General features: G+C 44.2%; 1 protein-coding gene across 2 annotated transcripts in view; it reads right to left on the minus strand.

Annotated features, from left to right (window-relative positions):
* Window positions 1–386: 386 nt before the first annotated feature.
* ptprjb.2 (protein tyrosine phosphatase receptor type Jb, tandem duplicate 2) overlaps window positions 387–18,943 on the minus strand; it is a 29,459-nt gene continuing 10,902 nt past the window's right edge. Inside the window, exons 6-30 of one of the 2 annotated variants that reach the window (XM_078790778.1) lie at window positions 17,783–18,043; window positions 17,409–17,681; window positions 16,009–16,278; window positions 15,644–15,907; window positions 14,844–15,104; window positions 14,524–14,778; window positions 14,120–14,383; window positions 13,164–13,424; window positions 12,844–13,098; window positions 12,174–12,443; window positions 11,837–12,103; window positions 10,092–10,367; window positions 9,853–10,002; window positions 9,581–9,785; window positions 7,892–8,022; window positions 7,749–7,833; window positions 7,635–7,679; window positions 7,371–7,458; window positions 6,899–6,989; window positions 4,104–4,180; window positions 3,888–4,022; window positions 2,969–3,085; window positions 2,627–2,787; window positions 1,329–1,464; window positions 387–1,245 (exon numbers count right to left, since the gene is read on the minus strand). In XM_078790778.1, the coding sequence (XP_078646904.1) occupies window positions 1,102–1,245; window positions 1,329–1,464; window positions 2,627–2,787; window positions 2,969–3,085; window positions 3,888–4,022; window positions 4,104–4,180; window positions 6,899–6,989; window positions 7,371–7,458; window positions 7,635–7,679; window positions 7,749–7,833; window positions 7,892–8,022; window positions 9,581–9,785; window positions 9,853–10,002; window positions 10,092–10,367; window positions 11,837–12,103; window positions 12,174–12,443; window positions 12,844–13,098; window positions 13,164–13,424; window positions 14,120–14,383; window positions 14,524–14,778; window positions 14,844–15,104; window positions 15,644–15,907; window positions 16,009–16,278; window positions 17,409–17,681; window positions 17,783–18,043 (4,742 nt within the window). In that variant the 3' untranslated portion in view covers window positions 387–1,101. Of the gene's footprint in view, window positions 1,246–1,328; window positions 1,465–2,626; window positions 2,788–2,968; window positions 3,086–3,887; window positions 4,023–4,103; window positions 4,181–6,898; window positions 6,990–7,370; window positions 7,555–7,634; window positions 7,680–7,748; window positions 7,834–7,891; window positions 8,023–9,580; window positions 9,786–9,852; window positions 10,003–10,091; window positions 10,368–11,836; window positions 12,104–12,173; window positions 12,444–12,843; window positions 13,099–13,163; window positions 13,425–14,119; window positions 14,384–14,523; window positions 14,779–14,843; window positions 15,105–15,643; window positions 15,908–16,008; window positions 16,279–17,408; window positions 17,682–17,782; window positions 18,044–18,943 lie in introns of those variants that run through there. The other variant, XM_078790534.1, reaches the window with a different exon arrangement.

Consider the following 18,943-nt stretch of genomic DNA (forward strand, 5'->3'; position numbering starts at 1 on the left):
AAACGAACAGCCCACCACCGTGCTGCTGTTGCTGCACTGGGAGCTCTAGCGCCCCCGGCGGCCAAAGGGAGTATGACACAAACGATCAACCCACCACCGTGCTGCTGTTGCTGCTGCTACACTGGGAGCTCTAGCGCCCCCGGCGGCCAAACGAACAACATCGCCCCTCCCCGCGCTACTCGGTTCACATCCAGAAAGTATGCGCTTATTCTACCCATCCATTTATTTTCTATGCCGCTTATCCTCATTAGGGCGGTGTGGGTACTCCGGAGCCTCTCCCAGCTGACTAAACGCATGCATGTTATTATTATTAGAGCATCCGGCCGAACTACACGCTGCAGCTGCAAAACAGCACAGATGTGCGCCCTCTGGTGGCGCACCTTTGTTAAAACACAGAAAGACAACAGCACAATACACAGCATAAGGTCCACTTCCTATTTTGCTTCATTGCCACACAAATAACAACGTTTACAGGATTGCATTGTACCAGCAAGCATCTCAGAACACATCAGAAAAATAAAATCATAAAACAAATCATAATAATTAAGACATTGTGCACATTCTTTGTGACTGTATCCTGTATTTTCTTAAAAACTCAAGTGCTTTCATACTTCTTTAATTACACTGGAATAATCAGAAGAATGTACCTGTCCAATGGAAAATGCACAAACAAACACATTACTGTGCAGTGTAATGTGAAATTAAAAAAAAACATGAATGCATCCAGTACATTATCGACATTTGTGCATATAAATAACCAAAAGTAACTTTGATAGTGCAAAGCCATTCAAAAATGTTGACATTATATTCACTTATGTTTGTTTACATTGGAAGACAATGGCAACTAGGGTGCCATCTGCTGGTATAAAGCCACATTGCAGTTCCACCAATGATGGAGCATTTCTTATTACACTTTAAAAGTGTCAGTAATAATACCCATACTGTCTCCAATGTACCTGAGCATCAACAATAATTCAGGTGGACAGCTACATCCTTCAAATATCTTACAGAAAACATTTGGTCGTTGATGTAGGGTCTTTGGTGTTTATTCTACTATCTCCAATATTCCATATGTGTAATATTTCCTGGGCTTATTCATATTCATTGTGGCATCCGTACTTTCTTGGGTTCCACATTCTCATAAATGGAGAGCGCAGCCGTGTTTTGGTAGATGAGATCCACATTAGTTCCGGTCCTTGATCGGATGATGTCTATTGCACAGTGGTTTAAAAACACATACTGGTCCTGCACAGACGTACCACAAAAATGTTAAAAGCCAGGCGGGCGGCAACAAAGGACTTTGCAAGAGTGGAAGCTGTGTTTGGTACCTCCGTCTGCACCATGAGGGGGCGGTGCATGCGTAGGTCATGCACGATTCCGTACACGTCCACAATGTTGTCAATTTCAATTTGGAAGATCAGGCGATCGATGGCTATGAAGGTGCCTGTGCGGCCCACCCCGGCACTGAACACAGAAAGAGAGAAAAAAGACAGCATGGAAACTGACAGAAAAAAATGACAAAGCAGCAGTCATTTTACAAGAATAATGTAGAAGTATTACTACAGGCTTTTCTCCGGCTACTCCGCTTTCCTCCCCCGTTCCAAAAACATGCTAGGTTAATCGGCCACTCCAAATTGTCCATAGGTATGAATGTGAGTGTGAATGGTTGTTTGTCTATATGTGCCCTGGGATTGGCTGGCCACCAGTCCAGCTGGGATAGGCTCCAGCACCTCTGCGACCCTCATGAGGATAAGCGGTAGAAAATGAATGAATGAATGAATGAATGTTACCATAAGAAAAAAAAGCAATATTACAAGACTAAATATGATATTATGAGGAAAAACATTATTTTAGTAGCATGAAGCTTGTGACAGAAACTAAACAATATCAAGTTGTAATTTTGGGGAAATTAGGTTGCTCAAAAAGTTAGAATGTTACAAGAATAATGTCAGAATATTATGGGAATGAATTATGAGAGTATAAGAAGTGTATAAAGTTTGTGGTCAGGGCTTTTAAAGCCTTTAAACATATCCAGCTAGACAAGCAATCAGAGAGTGCACCGTAGTTCCCCCACAATGGGATTTACACCATAAATATTACTCCTACATTTATTTTATCTGCATATTTAGATTGCAGATGTTAGCATGGAAACACATAGTATCATAGTGTCAAGCGTTTACATATGTGTCTAGCTTTAAAATGGATAAAAATGCTATGCTAATGTTAGCATGCTAGCAAGGCTAATGTGAAGATTTTGAGAATGCTGTGAAATTTCTTTGTTTATTAGGAAAATTCCATATTCACTAATCCAGAGTGATGTTATGTAAGCCAAATATTCACAGGTTTTCTTCTGAACTGAAGATATTATATGAATCACTGAAGCTGATAATCATGAGCATGCAAGATTACATGAATGTCTTTATTATTGTTGTTGTTATTATTACTAGTTGAATGCGTTGATGTAGTCACGTTTTGAATCGGTTGAGAAATGTGGAAGTAGGTACAACTATTTAGATCAAAGGCATTTTGTGTTCCGGATTTTGGCTCAATCAGTTGTTGAAAATGTCATCCAAACTGTTGGAGTCATTTTGGACACAACCTTCCAGCAGTGTGGGATGTGACGTACCTGCAGTGGACCACAGTGGGAGAGTTAGTGGAATACTGGTTCATGTGCTCTCTGACCAGGTGTCTGAAGCTGATGAGGAGCTCAGTGGTTTGGGGGACTCCGTGGTCAGGCCAGGCTGTGAAGTGGAACTGGCGAACTAAACGAGTCTCTGCCGTTTTCACCTGAAGGACAGAAATCCTGGTTCACTCATTCACGTCCTACGAGTTGTCCGAGTCGAAGCAGTGAGTGACGACAGCAGTATCAGATACGCAGCGAGCTGTCGAAGGTCCTGTCGTGCATGTAGTGCATGTGGACAGGTTCGTGTGCAACACCTAGCATAACAGATGGCGTGGAGTGCCTCACGTTTTTTATGTTAAAGTCCCGAATGGTCCAGTCATCAAGTGGTATTTCAGAGGTTGTTGTGACTGAGATGTATTCAAAGTGTTTGCTTCCTGAATGCCAGTACTGCTCACATTTCACCTGGAGAGACAAAACATCAATCAACAACTCATCACGCTACGCTGCGTTTCATAGTCACTTCCAGCTGCCAAATATTTCAAGTTTCTTCTTCAATTTTCTTTTCATAATACTATGACTTTATTGCCGTAATATTTTGACTTTATTCCTGTAAAATTATCACTTTTCCACAAAGAATTACAACTTAACACATTCAATTTTGGATGATTTGGACTGATTTTCCAAGGCACACAGAATATTGCCACCCAGGCCTACGTAGACGGGCTATACACCAAAAGAACAATTAGACTCATCTTTCAGCAGAAAAAAAGTTCTATTCTTTAGTAATCAGAAGTAGAACATACTGTAGGTCAGCTTCAGCAAAACATCCGCTCTCAACACAAAAGGGACAAAAGAGGTAGATACATTTCAAGCAATCCTTTCACTTTGACGCAAATAAAAGTGCACAAGGTGTGACAAATGGTGTCGCTGTGCATCGTTCAACCAGTCAGTGTACTTTGCACAAGGGGATGCTGGATGGGAGAGTCATGATGCCAAAGCACATTTGGACAAGCCAGCCTCATGTTGGAATCAGGTGCTGTGGACTGATGAAGGTCAAATGGAGTTATTGGGACATACCTCGGGGGGGAATGCATGGCGGATGAACAACACAGCATTCCAAGACAAACAGGGGTGCCCAAACCTTTTCATACCATTGTATGTTCTACTGCTGATTACTAAAGAACGGAAAAGGTAGAAACAAACCTGGATTGTGTCATGAATGAACAGCGGCAATTGAAAAGAGAAGGAACGCGTCGGTACTCACTCTTCCCTGTTCGTTGCAGCGTGTCAGCATGACCAGGGTGTGCACATTCTTCTCCCATATCATCCTCCAAAAATCCTTGACAGTGCCGGCCAAAGGACCCTGAGCTGCGATAAACTCCTTCCTGGAGTTGTAACCCTGCCGAGGACAGGAACACTCGTGGTATGAGAAGCTGGTCCAAACGCACGCGCCGGAGAAGGACCCAGAGTCAGTACGTACTGGCATGTAGTTAGCATTGATGTAGTCGTCGTGGGGGCTCCCGTGAATGATGGAGAGTTTCACACGAGAGGAATCATCTAGTAAGCGTGAGGAGAGAGAGGAGAAACATGAACATGCTGGTACTGCTAAGAGAAGTACTAGACGTAGACATAGACTTCCTTTATTGTCATTGCACAATAACACGGCAGTGAAATTGACAACAAAATGTCGTTACCTGGCTCCCGTGTAATAATAAATAATAATAGCTGTCTCTAAACCTGGTTGTTCTACAGCGGATGCTGCAGAACCTTCTCCCCGATGCCAGGCGAGAAAACAGTCCATGCTGGGGATGTGTGGGGTCAGAGTAGATCCGATGGGTTCTTGATACACAGCGGGTGTTTGCTATGTCCTTAATGGGGGGTAGTGGGGTCCCAATGATCTTCTCAGTTGTCCTCACCACTCTCTGCATTAACATCCAGTCCGAGGCCTTGCAGCTCCCAGACCAGACGGAGATGCAGCTGGTCAGCAGGCTCTCGATGGTCCCTCTGTAGAAAGTGGTCAGGATGGGAGGGGAGAGGGAGGCTCTTCTCATCCGCCGCAGGAAGTGCAGTCGCTGCTGTGCCTTCTTTGCCAGAGAGGAGGCATGGAGTGACCAGCCGAGGTTGTCTGTGATGTGCCCCCCCCCCCCAAGTACTTGGTTGCGCTCACAACTTCTGTGTCGTTGATGGAGAGTGGAGTGCGGCTGGGTCTGGATCTCCTGAAGTCGACGATGATTTCGTTTGTTTTGTCATCGTTCAGGATCAGGTTGTTCGCCTTGCACCAATCCACAAGGTGTTTCACTTCCTCCCTGTAAGCCAGTTCGTTGTTGTCCTGAATGAGGCCCACAACTGTTGTGTCGTCCGCGTACTTCAGGATGTGGTTGCTGCTGTATCTGGGGCGACAGTCATGGGTCATCAGGGTAAACAACAGGGGGCTGAGAACACATCCCTGGGGTGAGCCGGTGTTCAGGGAGATGACACTGGATGTGTTGTTGCCCACTCTGACACGCTGGGTTCTATCTGTGAGGAAGTCATGCAGCCAGTTGCACAGGGAGGTCTTGAGGCCCGGCGGCTCCAACTTGCATACCAGGTCCTGGGGGATGATCGTGTTGAATGCTGAGCTGAAGTCCAGGAACAGCATCCGTACGTGAGTGTTTCTCCTCTCCAGATGCTCCAGGCTCAGGTGGAGAGCAGTGGAGATGGCGTCCTCAGTGGAGCGGTTTGGCTGGTATGTGAATTGGAATGGGTGGAGTGATGGGGGGAGTTTGGAGGTGATATGGTCCTTAACCACCCTCTCGAAGCATTTCATGATGGTGGATGTACGTGCAATGGGCCGAAAGTCGTTTAGACATGTGATGGAGGATTTCTTGGGCACTGGAATTATTGTGGCAGACTTGAAACATGGGGGGACGACAGCTTGGGCCATGAGGTGTTGAAGATGTCCGTGAGCACGTGGGCCAGCTGGTCTGCACATTCCTTGATCACCCATCCTGGAATGGCGTCGGGGCCTGCAGCTTTCCGCACGTCGACCTTCCTCAGGACTCTCCACACTGCAGCGGCATCCAACTTGACTGCCTGTTCATCGGGGTGGGGGGTAGCCTTCCTAGCAGGGTTGTTGTTCAGAGCCTCGAACCTTCCAAAGAAGTTATTTAGCTCAGTTATGTGGCTTTGTAGCCAGTGACAGACTGGATGCCCTGCCACAGTTGTCTGGTGTTGCACGGGTCCTGGAAGAAGCTTTGGATCTTCTGACTGTGGGCACACTTTGCTACTCTGGTGGCACGGTTCAGATTTGCCCTTGCTGATCTGAGTGCCATCACATCACATCACATCACTGAGAGATACTCTTTATCATCAAAATCACAGGATGGACGGCTCATTGGAGTAAAGTTTCCCGGACTGGCAAATTTATTCTTTGCTTTCTTTGCTTTACATAATACCACAAGTTTAGAAAATAGTGTTGGAATCCACCGAGTCTCGGCTTATTTCTTTTTTTTTTAGTTTCAGGGTCCCCCCCCCCCACACACACACAAAATTTCTTAATTGCTAAATCACAAAATGTGCAATGTGTCCCCCCCCAAAAAGTTTCAAAGTAGGATTACAACCAAAGTCCTTCATAGACCATGGCACCACCAGAGGGAGCCCAAACATAGGAAATATCAAAATATCAAGATTATTGCATATGAAAAATATGCAATTATGTCCTCACCGTGGACAAGTGGTTAGCGCATAGGCCACATATAAATATATATATATATGTTTTGTTTTCTTGGTTTTCATGTGTCACTTTAGCATTTTGCCTTCCACTTTTTATTTCTAAGTATTGTCTGTTTGAAATGAATATTGCATTAGTGTAATGTATTTATGTATTGACGTGTGCGCCAACCTCTTGGCCGGGTCACCCTTGCAAAAGAGATGTCGATCTCAACGTGTTTTCTACCTGCTTAAATAAAGGTTAAATATAAACTATATACAAAAATATAGTCCTTTTATTTAGCCTTTTTATGTGGCTATTGCATAGTGTCAGTGTGCAAGCTGTGTGCTTTTATTCACTTGGCAGGACTCTCATTTGATGTTATGTGTTCGCTTGTTGATGTTATGCAGTAAATGTCTGTAAATGGCCGATGGGGTGCCACTTTGTGTCAGGCATGCACAAGCATCCCGGTGGATGTGGGTGAAAGGGATACATGGTCGGTAAGAGTGCTTTTGTTGAGAGCAGTAGTTTTATATGTACGTACTGTACATGTACAGTACGCATGTGTGTACTTTGGGGTGACTCACAGGGAAGCACATTGTTGTAGCGATTCTTGGCCTTGTTCTCTTGTGTCAGAGCGTTTGTTTTGGACTGACACGTGCCCACAAGCTTTATGTCCTTTAGAGAAAGCACAAACATAACCCAGCGTTATAATACACACTGTGTGTACTTTGCTGTCTTGGACCACTCTAAAAGTCCATGTGATACGGCTTACAGCTGAGGGAAAATAATGTCCCTTTAGTAGCATAAAGGTCAAAGGTCATTTTTAAAAAATCATAATATCATGAGAAACAGTCAATAAATATTCAAATAAATAGGAACGGCATCAAGTCATCTACCATGGGAATAAAGTCCTGCTATCGCCAAAAGAAAAGATCCAATGAAGATTGAAGAAGAAAATGAATGACAAAAAGGTCAGCTCATGAAGAAGAAAGAGTGAAGGCAAAGTTGCGACCACGTGTCGCCGGGTAGAAGTTTTTTTTTTAAAGAATCCGTCACCTCAAACTCCTCAGCAAAACCACAGTTGGAGTCTGCTTTTTGCTTCCTGTAGTAAGCTTCGTAGTCCTCCACGCTCACTGCTGCACTCCTGCTCAGGAGAAGCAAGTCATGAGTTGTCCGGGACCCGAGGTCTACTTTTCCTCGCGTTTGAAACAAAAGGGAGGATGATACTCACACTCTGCCTCTACAAAGACAGAAAAGAAAGCAATGTACGACAAATGCAGTTAGAAATGCTAAATATAAGCCATAAAAGGAGCATCTTACCTCATGGAATGAATCTGAATGTCTGATGATTCTTTACTGGATAACCTACGGCACGGAGACCATCAGGTCAAAACTGGCACATGTCGTCGTTACGACTTGGTGATGTGGACAAACCTCTTCCAGTAGACGATGAAGCCGATAAGAATGATGAAGAGAGCGCAGAAAATTCCCAGCGTTGCTCCGACTGCAACACTGACGACTGTAACGGAGAAGGGATTAGCTTGGAAAAAGCATTTCCTTGCGGACCTCCATGGTACCTGGGTCCTGTGGAAGCTTGACGGGAGGATAGAAATTGGAGATGGAGGCCATAGACCCTGATGACCCCGATGACCCCGCCTTCACCAGGCTGTCTTGGACGCTCAATCGAGTGAACAGTACAATGGCGTACCTGCAAGATCACACAAGCCGTCTTTCAGTGCATACGATCCCTCTAGTCCAGGGGTGCTCATTAAGTCGATCGCGATCTACCGGTCGATCGCGGAGGTGGCACTGGTCGATCGCTGGTCGATCGCGGCGTGACATGAAAAAAATATCATCCTAGCATCAATGCCGTCACTTGATTGATATACAGGGCAGCCATTCAGATGACAACTGAATGTTGCCCTTCGGGTGACCAATCAAATCAAACAACGTCTCTAAGTGCAGCAGAACTTACCATGTCAGCCCATCATCCATCCCCGTTACTTGATTGACATACAGGACAACCAGTCAGATGACAACTGAATTTTGACCTTTAGGTCACCGCTCATGCGTAAACAACGATGCAAAGTGCTAAGCTAGTCGGCGAATTGCGTCAGATTTTAAGCCCTCGCTAAAGTTTATGGTCACTAAAATGAGTGAAGTAGCTGGACCAAGTAAAAAGGCAAAAACATATCACTTCCATACGGAATGGGAGGTGGACTTTTTTTTTCACAATGTCTTTTTCGAAGTGCGTTTGCCTGGCTAACCTGGCTAACCTGGCTAACCTGGCTAACCTGGCTATCAGCAGCTACTGTCCGGACTATGCATCCCTGGCTGATTCAATTCAGTGCAAGTCATCAAAGTAAACTCAGGTAATTACAAAAAATGTTAATAGTTAATTATGTGTGTTTTGCAATATTGGCTCATTTGGTTATGTAAGGTACATCAACATACATTGTACGTACAAATAATCCTCAATACATTTGAAAATAAATAGATGTTTTGCATTTTTGTAGTGGGTAGATCATTTTGACTCGGTCATTTTAAAAGTAGCTCGCATGCTGAAAAAGTGTGAGCACCCCTGCTCTAGGAGAACGGGGGAGCCAAACTCCGCCCAGAGTTGGACATAGGCCACACCGGACTAAGTCGCACATGTTCGTGTCACGAGTCCGTGACGACCAGGCATCTCTTTACATGAGCTAGGAAAAACCCTTTGGAAATCGCAGGAAGTCATTACTCAATACTATATCCGTCTGACTCACGGTGTCATCTTTCAAAAAATATCTCAACTGGTCACACAGCAAGTGTGCAACACTCAAAAGATGTACCTGAGAAATATACAAGAAAGTACCAATACGAGGTCACGTTTTACTGTAATGCATCGCTTTGGAGGACAAGCAGCATAGAAAATGGATGGATGGCTGCTAACACGCTGCGATGCTGTCTCTGTTCACCAGAGGAACCCAGAGGGAGGCTGACGTCACTGCAGTGCCCCGGCAGGCACAGTATTGAAACGATGAGCAGTAGTTACGAAGTAAAGGAGATAACGGTTCAACCTTATGGTTGCTCTTTTATCTTTGAATTTGCTTACTCTTAGTATTTTTGTCTACAGTACGTCATTATTACAAGAAATACTAAATGACATTATTTACGCCCTTTTTCTCGTTAGACTAGAACTTTATATTTTATTTTTATTTTCGTTGAATAATATAAAAATGATATGAAATGGCCCCCAGGCCGCACTTTGGATGATAGATGTTTCTCACCGGTATCTCCCATTGGCACGAAGTGCCCCATTGGTGTAGCCCTCCCACTGGGAACCATCTCCTACGTCCACCAAGAGATTGGTCCCTGGATGGCGTGACACAACCTGCCTCCTCTGGACCGTCGCGAGGTATACCGGGGTGTCTTTGTCGAGCCACTGTTGGTATGTTCTCCTCAAGTACTGGCTCACATTAGCCGTGTCAGCTCCTGAAATGGGAGGGATGAGAAGGCAATGGTCATATTCACGTACAATTAAGAGGACAATGAAACGCACCGTCTACATCATCCGTGAGCAGCACGCCAAAGTGAGTGATTGGCCCATGCGTGTCCAGCAGGAGGCTGGAGTTGATTTGGATGGTGAACCTGTTGTGTTGTTTGTCCTTCACACTCGTCAGTGACTCGTAATTTCCTGGAATTGGTGGGTCTATCGACACAAGGAATACGTAAATACGTGCGTCTCTTTGCTTAGATTGTATTCCAAAAGCTGAACATGGTGCGTCTGGTACGCCATACCTGTGATGCCGGTCATGCAGCGGAGAGATGCCGGAGCGGCGGGTCGTCCACAGCTCAGCGTCTCCACCACGAGCTGGTATGGCGTGGCGTGGCTGAGGTTGGAGATGCTTTGGCTACAGCTCTGGTTGCATGGAATTGTCCCGATGATCATTCCCGTGTCATTTACAGTGATCCGAAAGCCATGGAACCGACCCCTCGGCTGAGTCCAGGACAAAACGATTTCTGCATTTCTTTTGTCTGGGCCTTCACATGTCGCATTTCTCACCGGGCTCGCATCTAGAGCAGAAATATCAACACGGTTATCTGGAATACGGCGCATTCTGACTTTTTAATGCTAACACCATGGCTTGATGGCGTTATCTGCAGGGGCTCAAAGGATAAAACGCTGTTAAGAGTTTTTTTTTAGAGGGTAGTCAATAGGTGTGTTGACGTGCATTGTTAGCTGGCTCATATGAACTTGTTTTCTGGCATAATAATAAAAGGGATGGAAATACAGTATATGTTCATGTTTCACATTTCACACAATTCCTCCAAAAGTGCGCTTCCCCTTTAATATTTGGACTCTATGCTGCTAAAATAACAAATCACTGTCATAAAATGGCAAGCTCTTTTTCTCATTACAATATGACTTTTTATTTTGACTTTACTCTCTAACGCTGCAAAAGGCTTTTTTTTCTTTTACATTTCTGCTGTTGTTTCTTAAAACTTGCAGCTATTTCAACTTTCTTCTTGTAAATGTTCTCTGTAATATTAGGACTTTATTGACATATTGTACGTGATATATTCTCTTTTTGTTACAATTACAATTGCCAATATATATGTATATGTAGATATTTCCAATGCCTGACATCTCCTGTGGTACAGCATTTTTTACGGTTTTCATGATCGATGATATCAACCGATATTGCATTTTTATGCTGATATCAGCACATCCCTACTTATATTATGACTTTAAAAAGATAAGGTATCTTTAATATTTCAACGCTATGCTACTGAAGTGAATTATTTTCCCTCATATTACAAGTTTACTGTCATAAAACTGCAACTCTTGTTGCTTGTTAGAATATGACTTTTTTCCCTCAATATTTGGCTTTGATCTTGATCTACAAAGTAATGCTGATTTGTCCACAATCAGAATATGAAATATTATTGGACTTTTTATGGGCGAGTCTATTGTTTTGCCAAAAGGTGGGAAGATGAGTCTGCAAACGGATGTTCTCTTTCTTTTCCAAGAAATGTAAAAAACTCTTAACGACTCTTTTGAAATGCATTGCCATGAACAAGTATTTCAATCGCTACCTTTTTCCTCGTAGCGAGCCATAATTCGTCAGCTGGAATTAATGCACATCAACAAGACACTCATTTTATTGTATTATTTTAATATTATTTTGAAAAATACTTCTGTGTGTCTATATATTTACATTGTTCTTTTGAAAATAGTCATACTATATTTATTATTTCAAATAATTTATACGGCAATATATTATGTAAAAAGTAGTTATATAAATGTATATAATTAGTAATTTTGTAATAAAAAATCCACTTTAAAATGATTATTCATGACTGAATACTTCATTGAATAATGAATTATTATTCCTTATTAATACAATTATTATGATGATGATACAACGGTTTTATACTCCAATTTGGGTCCCACCTCAGGTATTCTGGGTCTTTGTCTCTCCCAACCATTGTCAATGAAAAGCATGAGGGTGTTTGCGGGACACGGCGTCCAGTGACGGTACCTGTGCATGTGGAAATGGAGGCGGGGCCACTCTGCGTTCCATCCGGCGTCTCCGAGACAACAGTAAAGTTATAGCTGCTGCCGGGCTCCAGGTTTTGGATGGTCTGCACCGTTTGGTCGGTGATGCTGTTGCCACTCATGGGCCAATCGGAGCCTTGCCACGTCAAGTTGTAAACATAGCCTTTCTTGTGTTCATCGGGGCGAGTCCACACGACCGTGATGTTTTCCTCTGCCTCGGACGTGCTGAGAAACTTCACACTCAGAGGTTCTGATGGCATTTGAGAGTTGGAGTTAAGGAGAAAGAAGGCTTGACGGGGAGAGGAACGCACACGGCTTACTTGTGGTGACCAAGCAGGAGTGGACCTTTTCACTCTTAAAGCCCAACACCCCCACGGTGGTTATGGAAATGTTGAAGGATGTCCCGGAAGGCAGGGGCTCAAACGTATGACTGGTGTTAGTCGTGTTTACGCATCCGCGTCCCTCGGACGGCGTTCTAGTCAGCTGGTAGTAGAACGATCCTTCAGGCATCAGGGGAGCGTCTGACCACCTGACTTGGATTGACTTTGTCGTCTTTGTCAGGACTTCCAGAGGCCCGGGTGGGTTTGGAACTTGTGGGGATTCAGAATACAGCGTTGGTTAAAAAAGCAGAGTAACGTATTGAAAGAGGAAAATTGTGCATCATTTACCCAAATGGATTTGAATGCCGAAAATGGAAAAATAGCAGCTGTAATTTAAAATCAATAAAGTCAAAATATTGAGGGCAAAAAATGTGTAAACTAAGAAGCAAAATTTTGTCTCAATTTCATTTCATGAGAATAACATAGCAATATTATGAGGAATAATAACATGGTTTTAGGAGCATGAAGGGGAAATATAAAAAAAAAAGACACCATTTTTTTTACAAGTCATGTGACGTATGTATGACATAAAGTTTTAGACAGCCCTGCTACATCGAGGATGACTGGTCCTATGACTGAATCCACATGGATACTGAATTGGTGTACTTACAGGTCGCATTAGTGACCAACTGTGATGACGCATTGAATGGTCCACTGTGGGACGTGACCATGGCGCTGTAGAGGCTTCCGGCAGACAGACCCTCAAACAGGACGGAGTTGCTGCTGGACGGCATCTGCGTTGGCCCGGAGGATCCGTTGAGATGGACGGTGTAGTGATCTATGTTGCCAGGTGGGCTCACCCACCACACCAGAACGGATGTACTGAAGCCTTGACTGGAGATGCTGGGTTGTACCGCCTCCGGTTCTGTTAGTAGAGAAGAAGGAATTACTCTCTGGCCATTCTGACAGCATCAAAGGGAAAATGCTTACTTGTGTACTGAGAGATGTGGCGTGCTCGCCCCTCGATGCCACCCCCTGCTTGGGCAAAAACAGAGAAATTGCACTGTGTCCCGGGATGGAGTCCAGAGATCAGTGCAACTTGATCATCCACCGTTTTGTTGTGAGCGCCACAGTGGGATGTCTCCACCCGATACGTGTACTCGGGCTTGTGTTCCGGCGGCTTTGTCCAAATCAGACGTATCGCTGTTGAGTTTACGGTGTGAGCCTCCAGCTCAGTGATCGCAAACGGTCCTGCAAAGCAGACAAATATTTCCTTTATAATAAATAATAATAATACATTTTATTTGTATAGCGCTTTTCAAGATACTCAAAGATACTTTACAAAAGAATGTAGTTGAATAGAACAAGTAAACAGAATGAAAGACACACCAAAATACAACATTCATTGGTTAATACACAGTTAAAAAAGCGGGGCGGGGCACAGCAGTCAGATATAAAAGGTTAGACATTAAAACCAGATTTAAAGAGGTGGGTTTTTAGTTGTTTTTTGAAACTGGGAAGGTCAGGGCAAGCACGGAGTGAATGGGGCAAAGAGTTCCAGAGGGTGGGGGGCAGCGATGGAGAAGGCTCTGTCTCCCCAGGTTGGGAGCTTGGTCTTACAGGGGAGTGCCAGGAGGTTGGAGTCTGAGGAGCGAAGGATGAATACGTGTATTGAGCTTGACATTTTTGGGTGAGCAACAATCATGACCGTGTAGGAATTTTGTAGGGGATCTTGTGAACAGACACCCAAATTGAAAACCCACCGCCTCTTCCTGGGATGTAGGTTTGGATGTCTTTTCTATAGTAAATAGTAAATAGTAAAACGTTTCATTTCAAAGTGCTTCTGTGTTCAGGTGTGCTGTCACGGACTAATACGTAAATGAGCTTGAGGATCTGAAAGAAGGGGTTGCCATCAAGTTGCCACCATAACCGGCTACAGTACGTACGTGTGTAGAACGACTTGACCCGTGGGGCGGCCAGAGTGCCGTCTGCTGCCTGTGTGGAGACGCTGAAGGTGTAGTTGTTGCCAGAGAGGAGGCCGGAGACATTGCACCAGGTGCTGGAGACCACTTGAGATGGTAGACTGTACGATCCCTGGCTGACGTGCACCACGTAAGAGTAGTCCGGCTTGCTTTCGGGCTGCTCCCACACCAACATCACTGCATCTGTACTCGTTTGTGCCGCTCTGAGCATGGTCACCGAGTACGGCCCTGAGAACGTGGGATGGATGGGAAAAAGAAGATGCATCAATTGTACACAAAACGCTCACAACGTATGCCTGCGGTGTCCAAAACTGTTTTTCTATTGGCCCACGGTGCATTCTAAAGCAGCCATTCATATTTAAACTTACTAGTGTAATGATACGCTGTCACGGCTGTGCTTTTATAGGCCAGGGCAGCCATCGTTTGAACAGAAATGGAATTCTGGGTTCCAGATTGAAGCTTGGTCAGCATAAACCAGTTGTTTGCGGTTATTGACGAGCCGCTGGCACTGGACACGCTGAAGCGGTACTGACTTTGGTCCATACCATCTGGTAAAGTCCAGGTGAAGTTAATGGAATGGACAGTCTGCGACTCCACACTGACGTGTCCGGGAGGGTTTGGAACTAAGGAAAAACCTCCATTAGTGAGCACTTGAGGGTAAATGGAGTCCAAATGATCTTCAACTCACAAGTTGCATTGCAGACGCTGGTGCTGTTGCTCTCTAAAGGTCCGCTTCTACTCATCACCAGCGCACAGTACAACACTCCTGCTTTCAGGTCCACAAATATGGTGTTTCGAGTGGTGTTGCTCAGACCTGTACGTGCACTTGCCTCGGAGTGTGTGTACAACAATACGCTGTAGGAATCCACCCGCCCGGTTGGGGCACGCCAGGACACGGACATATTTGTCGTTGTCCCGATCACACTGATGTCAGGAACTGCCAGTGGCCCTGGGAAAGAAGGCGTTCATTGTTTTGATATTTCATTTTCTTTCACAAAGGTTTTCTTATATAGTAGCTCGATGTGTATTTTGACCGAGCTGCATGGAGAACCAGAAGATTATTTTGTGTATGCATTTTTTTTAACAATGCAAGGGTTTCCAAACCTCTTTCCAGCGAGGGCCACATAGTGAGAAATTAAAAGATTCAACTTTTCCACTTTTATTTTGTAAATCAACACATATACACATACGTAGATATGCTAGATATGCTAAGTCTTAGTAAGTCAGTAACCATCTGTTTCAAAAAAATGATGGCATTGATTGAACTTTCCTGCCCGTTCTTCTGATATTCTTATACTTCTGAGTACATATATACATATATATATATATACGTATATATATATATATATATATGTGCTGCTTTACCAAATACCGTTCATCTGTCACGGTGGCCCTGGCTGGGAAAGGTTTGGACACCCCTGACTTAAGAGGGTCAGAGGAACGGAACCAGCTCGTGACCCCAAAATCCCCTAAATGATGATGTCATACTTGTGTAGCTGAATGTGCGTTCCTCTGTGGACTTCACCCCCTCCACAACGGTGAACACCTCAAACCCATACGGTGCTCCGGGGGTCAGGCCGGAAAAGGTGTAGCTTTCTGTTTTAGTGGAAGCGTTGCCAAGCGTTGCGTCACCCTGCGACATTGTCAGCACGTAGGAATAGGAGTCTTTGTGGTCACTCGGCCCGAGCCACTTCAGCGTGATGGCTGATGCGTTCACATCCTTCACGGTGAGTCCAGTCACTGCTCCGGGCACTACAGCGAACAAACCAGAGAGTAGACCGTCGACCGTTCATGACGAGAGGGACCACTGAAGATCACGGAGGAGTTCATCGTGTATCGGCACTCCTTCTTACTTGTGTAGGTGAATGTCTGCTCTGCTGTGGATTCACTTCCTGCTGCCGCTAATGTCGTGACACTGACGTCGTATCTCGTTCCTGGTTCCAGGCCGTGCACGTGAGTGCTGCGTTCACTGACTTTGACATCTTTCACAAGCGTTCCTTGAGCGCTGTAGGTTTCAACACGGTATGTGTATTCCGCTTTTACTTCCTGCGGGTACGACCATGCCACTTTTAGTGAAGTTGTGTTCAAAGGTGTGGCCACAAGGTTCCACACAGGGTTGGGCACTAGAAAAAAAAAGATGATGCAATACTCAAATATGAACTTTTTCACATTTATATGATTATTTTACACACTTTGTTCAAGTTACCCGCGGCACGTGAATTGAACAAACATTCATTCATTCATATGCTGGTTGCCTGCATTAGTCTCATGGGTGAGCTGGAACCTATCCCACTTGATTTTGGGTAAAGGCGGGATTCACCCCTCAATCACAGGGCATGATAAATGATGAATAAAGTACGTACCTACCTAGCTACCTACCTAGCTATCTAGCTACATACCTAGCTACCTACCTACCTACCTACCTACCTAGCTATCTAGCTACTTACCGAGCTACCTACGTACCTACCCGATCAAAATGATAAGAGCGGCTGGGCTTCCTCTCACGTCAACACTCATGTTCGGTTCATTGGAGACTCCAAATCAGTGGTATCCAAAGTGTGGCCCGGGGCCATTTGTGGTCGGCAGATGTTTTTTTTCATGGTCCGTGGCGCCTTCTAACAATGAGGGTTCTCAGCCCGATTTCAGTATGAAAAAATAGTGTGATATCGTTATCTGATTTTTTCCCCAATCATGAATGGGATAAAATTGGATAAATTGGATTGAAAAAATTTGAAAAATTGGATAAAAAAATTATAATAAAAAATACAAAATGTGGACTGAATGGGAATTTGATGATCTCTTGATGGCAAAGGCAAAACAGCTTTATATATTATTGATCGGGACTATACGTGGGTTTCACTTCCTGAAGAGTAGCAAAAATATGGGAGTCTTTCATGACATTTTCCTTCTTGGAGATGTCGTGGACTGGATGACTAAGAACTGACTAAGAACTGACTAAGAACTGACTAAGAACTGACTAAGAAGTGACTAAGGACTAAGAAGTGACTAAGAAGTGACTAAGAAGTGACTAAGAAGTGACTAAGAAGTGACTAAGAACTGACTAAGAAGTGACTAAGAACTGACTAAGAAGTGACTAAGAACTGACTAAGAACTGACTAAGAACTGACTAAGAACTGACTAAGAACCGATTTTTACCATCACTTTGACGACACAGTCATACAAAACCTGAACATAACGGTGAAGAACTAACACTAACACATGAGGTCAACACGCTTGGATGTGCTGTACTCACCCGTGTACCCGGATATATGGACAAGCCCGCTCATCAAACCTTGGGGGCCCACTGTTTCCACTTGGATATTGTACAGCGTTCCAGAGGAGAGCTGAGACAGCACTACGCTGTCGTCGCTAGTGTTTGTCACTTGCATTTCACCCCCTGCGGCTTGGTAGGTGACCAGGTAACTTATGAGAGGCGCACCCTCCATCCCGGCGGGAGTGTCCCATTTGAGGTGAAGTGAAGAGTTGGTCCTGTGACTGATATTTGGGGAGGCGGGTGGTGTAGGAACTAAGATTTGTAAACAACAATATGAGATATTTAGTGCTAAATACTGTGTATCTACAAGTACTCTGATCCTTCTGGTACAGATGAACGCATCATGAACTTACTGGTAGCAAAGGAGACGCGCTGGGATGTGTTCTTCTGGTCTCCAGCGACAGCAGTGACCGTGACCAGATAAACTCTTCCAGGATCCAGACCACCAAAATGAGCGGTTTGGGCTGTTGTTGTATTGCTGGAGGAATATAACAAATTCTCATTGGAGATGTTCACCACGTAGTTATCTGCTCTTCCAGGTCGAGGCAAGGTCCACACAAAGCTTATGTTGTCAGTTCCTGGTGTAGCTGTTATGTTTCCAGGCCTCTCGGGCACTAAACAATGAGAAAGTCAAATATCAAAAAAGTAAACATGAGATTGACTGCATAGGACAGGGGTGTCCAAACGTCATCCAGTAGGGGCCAAATACTGAAAACTGAAAAGCTGCAGCGGCCATTTTGGTATTTTGTACATCAAGAAAAAACAGCTTAGTATCAATTTTGTCTTTTTACAATTATAATTAGTATCAACTTTGTCTTTGCTCTATTTGATTTTTATACTTTATGTACTTTATGTTGTTTTAGGGATGTCCCATATTGGCTTTTTTGCCAAAAACCGATATGATGTGATAGAAGAGTTCAGCTAAACAGAAAGGAAAGGCATGCAAAAGTGGGGTGAGAGCAGCCATGTTGTTGGTCTAGAGAGGGGATGCAGAGATCAGGAGTGACCAGGATGGATAGGATCAGGAAGGAGTACATCAGAGGGACATTACACGTCTCACTCTCGAGGCCTTGAAACTGAGATGGTTGGGCCATGTCCAGAGGAGAGATAGTCAATATGTTGGTAGAAGGATGCTGCCAGGTAGGGGGCGTAGAGGAAGACCAAAGAGGAGCTTTGTGGATGTAGCGAAGGAGGACATGAGGGGAGTTGTTGTAGAAGACAGGCTTGGATGGAGGAGATTGGTTTGCTGTGGGACCCCTGGAGGGAAAAGCCCAAAGAGGAAGAAGAAGACAAATTAATTTTAGTTTGATTAGCCTAAAATGACATCTTTTAAGGTAAGATGAAAAATAAAATATTTTTAAACTCTGTGCTACTAAAATTCCATTATTTTGACATTCGTCTATTCTTGCAAAATACGACACTTTTCTCTAAATATTTGGACTTTATGCTTGTACAATTACAGATGAGATTTTTTTTTTCATTTCTATTGCTGTTATTTTCTTCCCAACTATTTC

Source organism: Doryrhamphus excisus, linkage group LG1, assembly GCF_037039965.1.
Source record: "Doryrhamphus excisus strain RoL-2023G ecotype Guam linkage group LG1, RoL_Dexc_Guam_v1.1, whole genome shotgun sequence".
NCBI lineage: Eukaryota > Metazoa > Chordata > Actinopteri > Syngnathiformes > Syngnathidae > Doryrhamphus > Doryrhamphus excisus.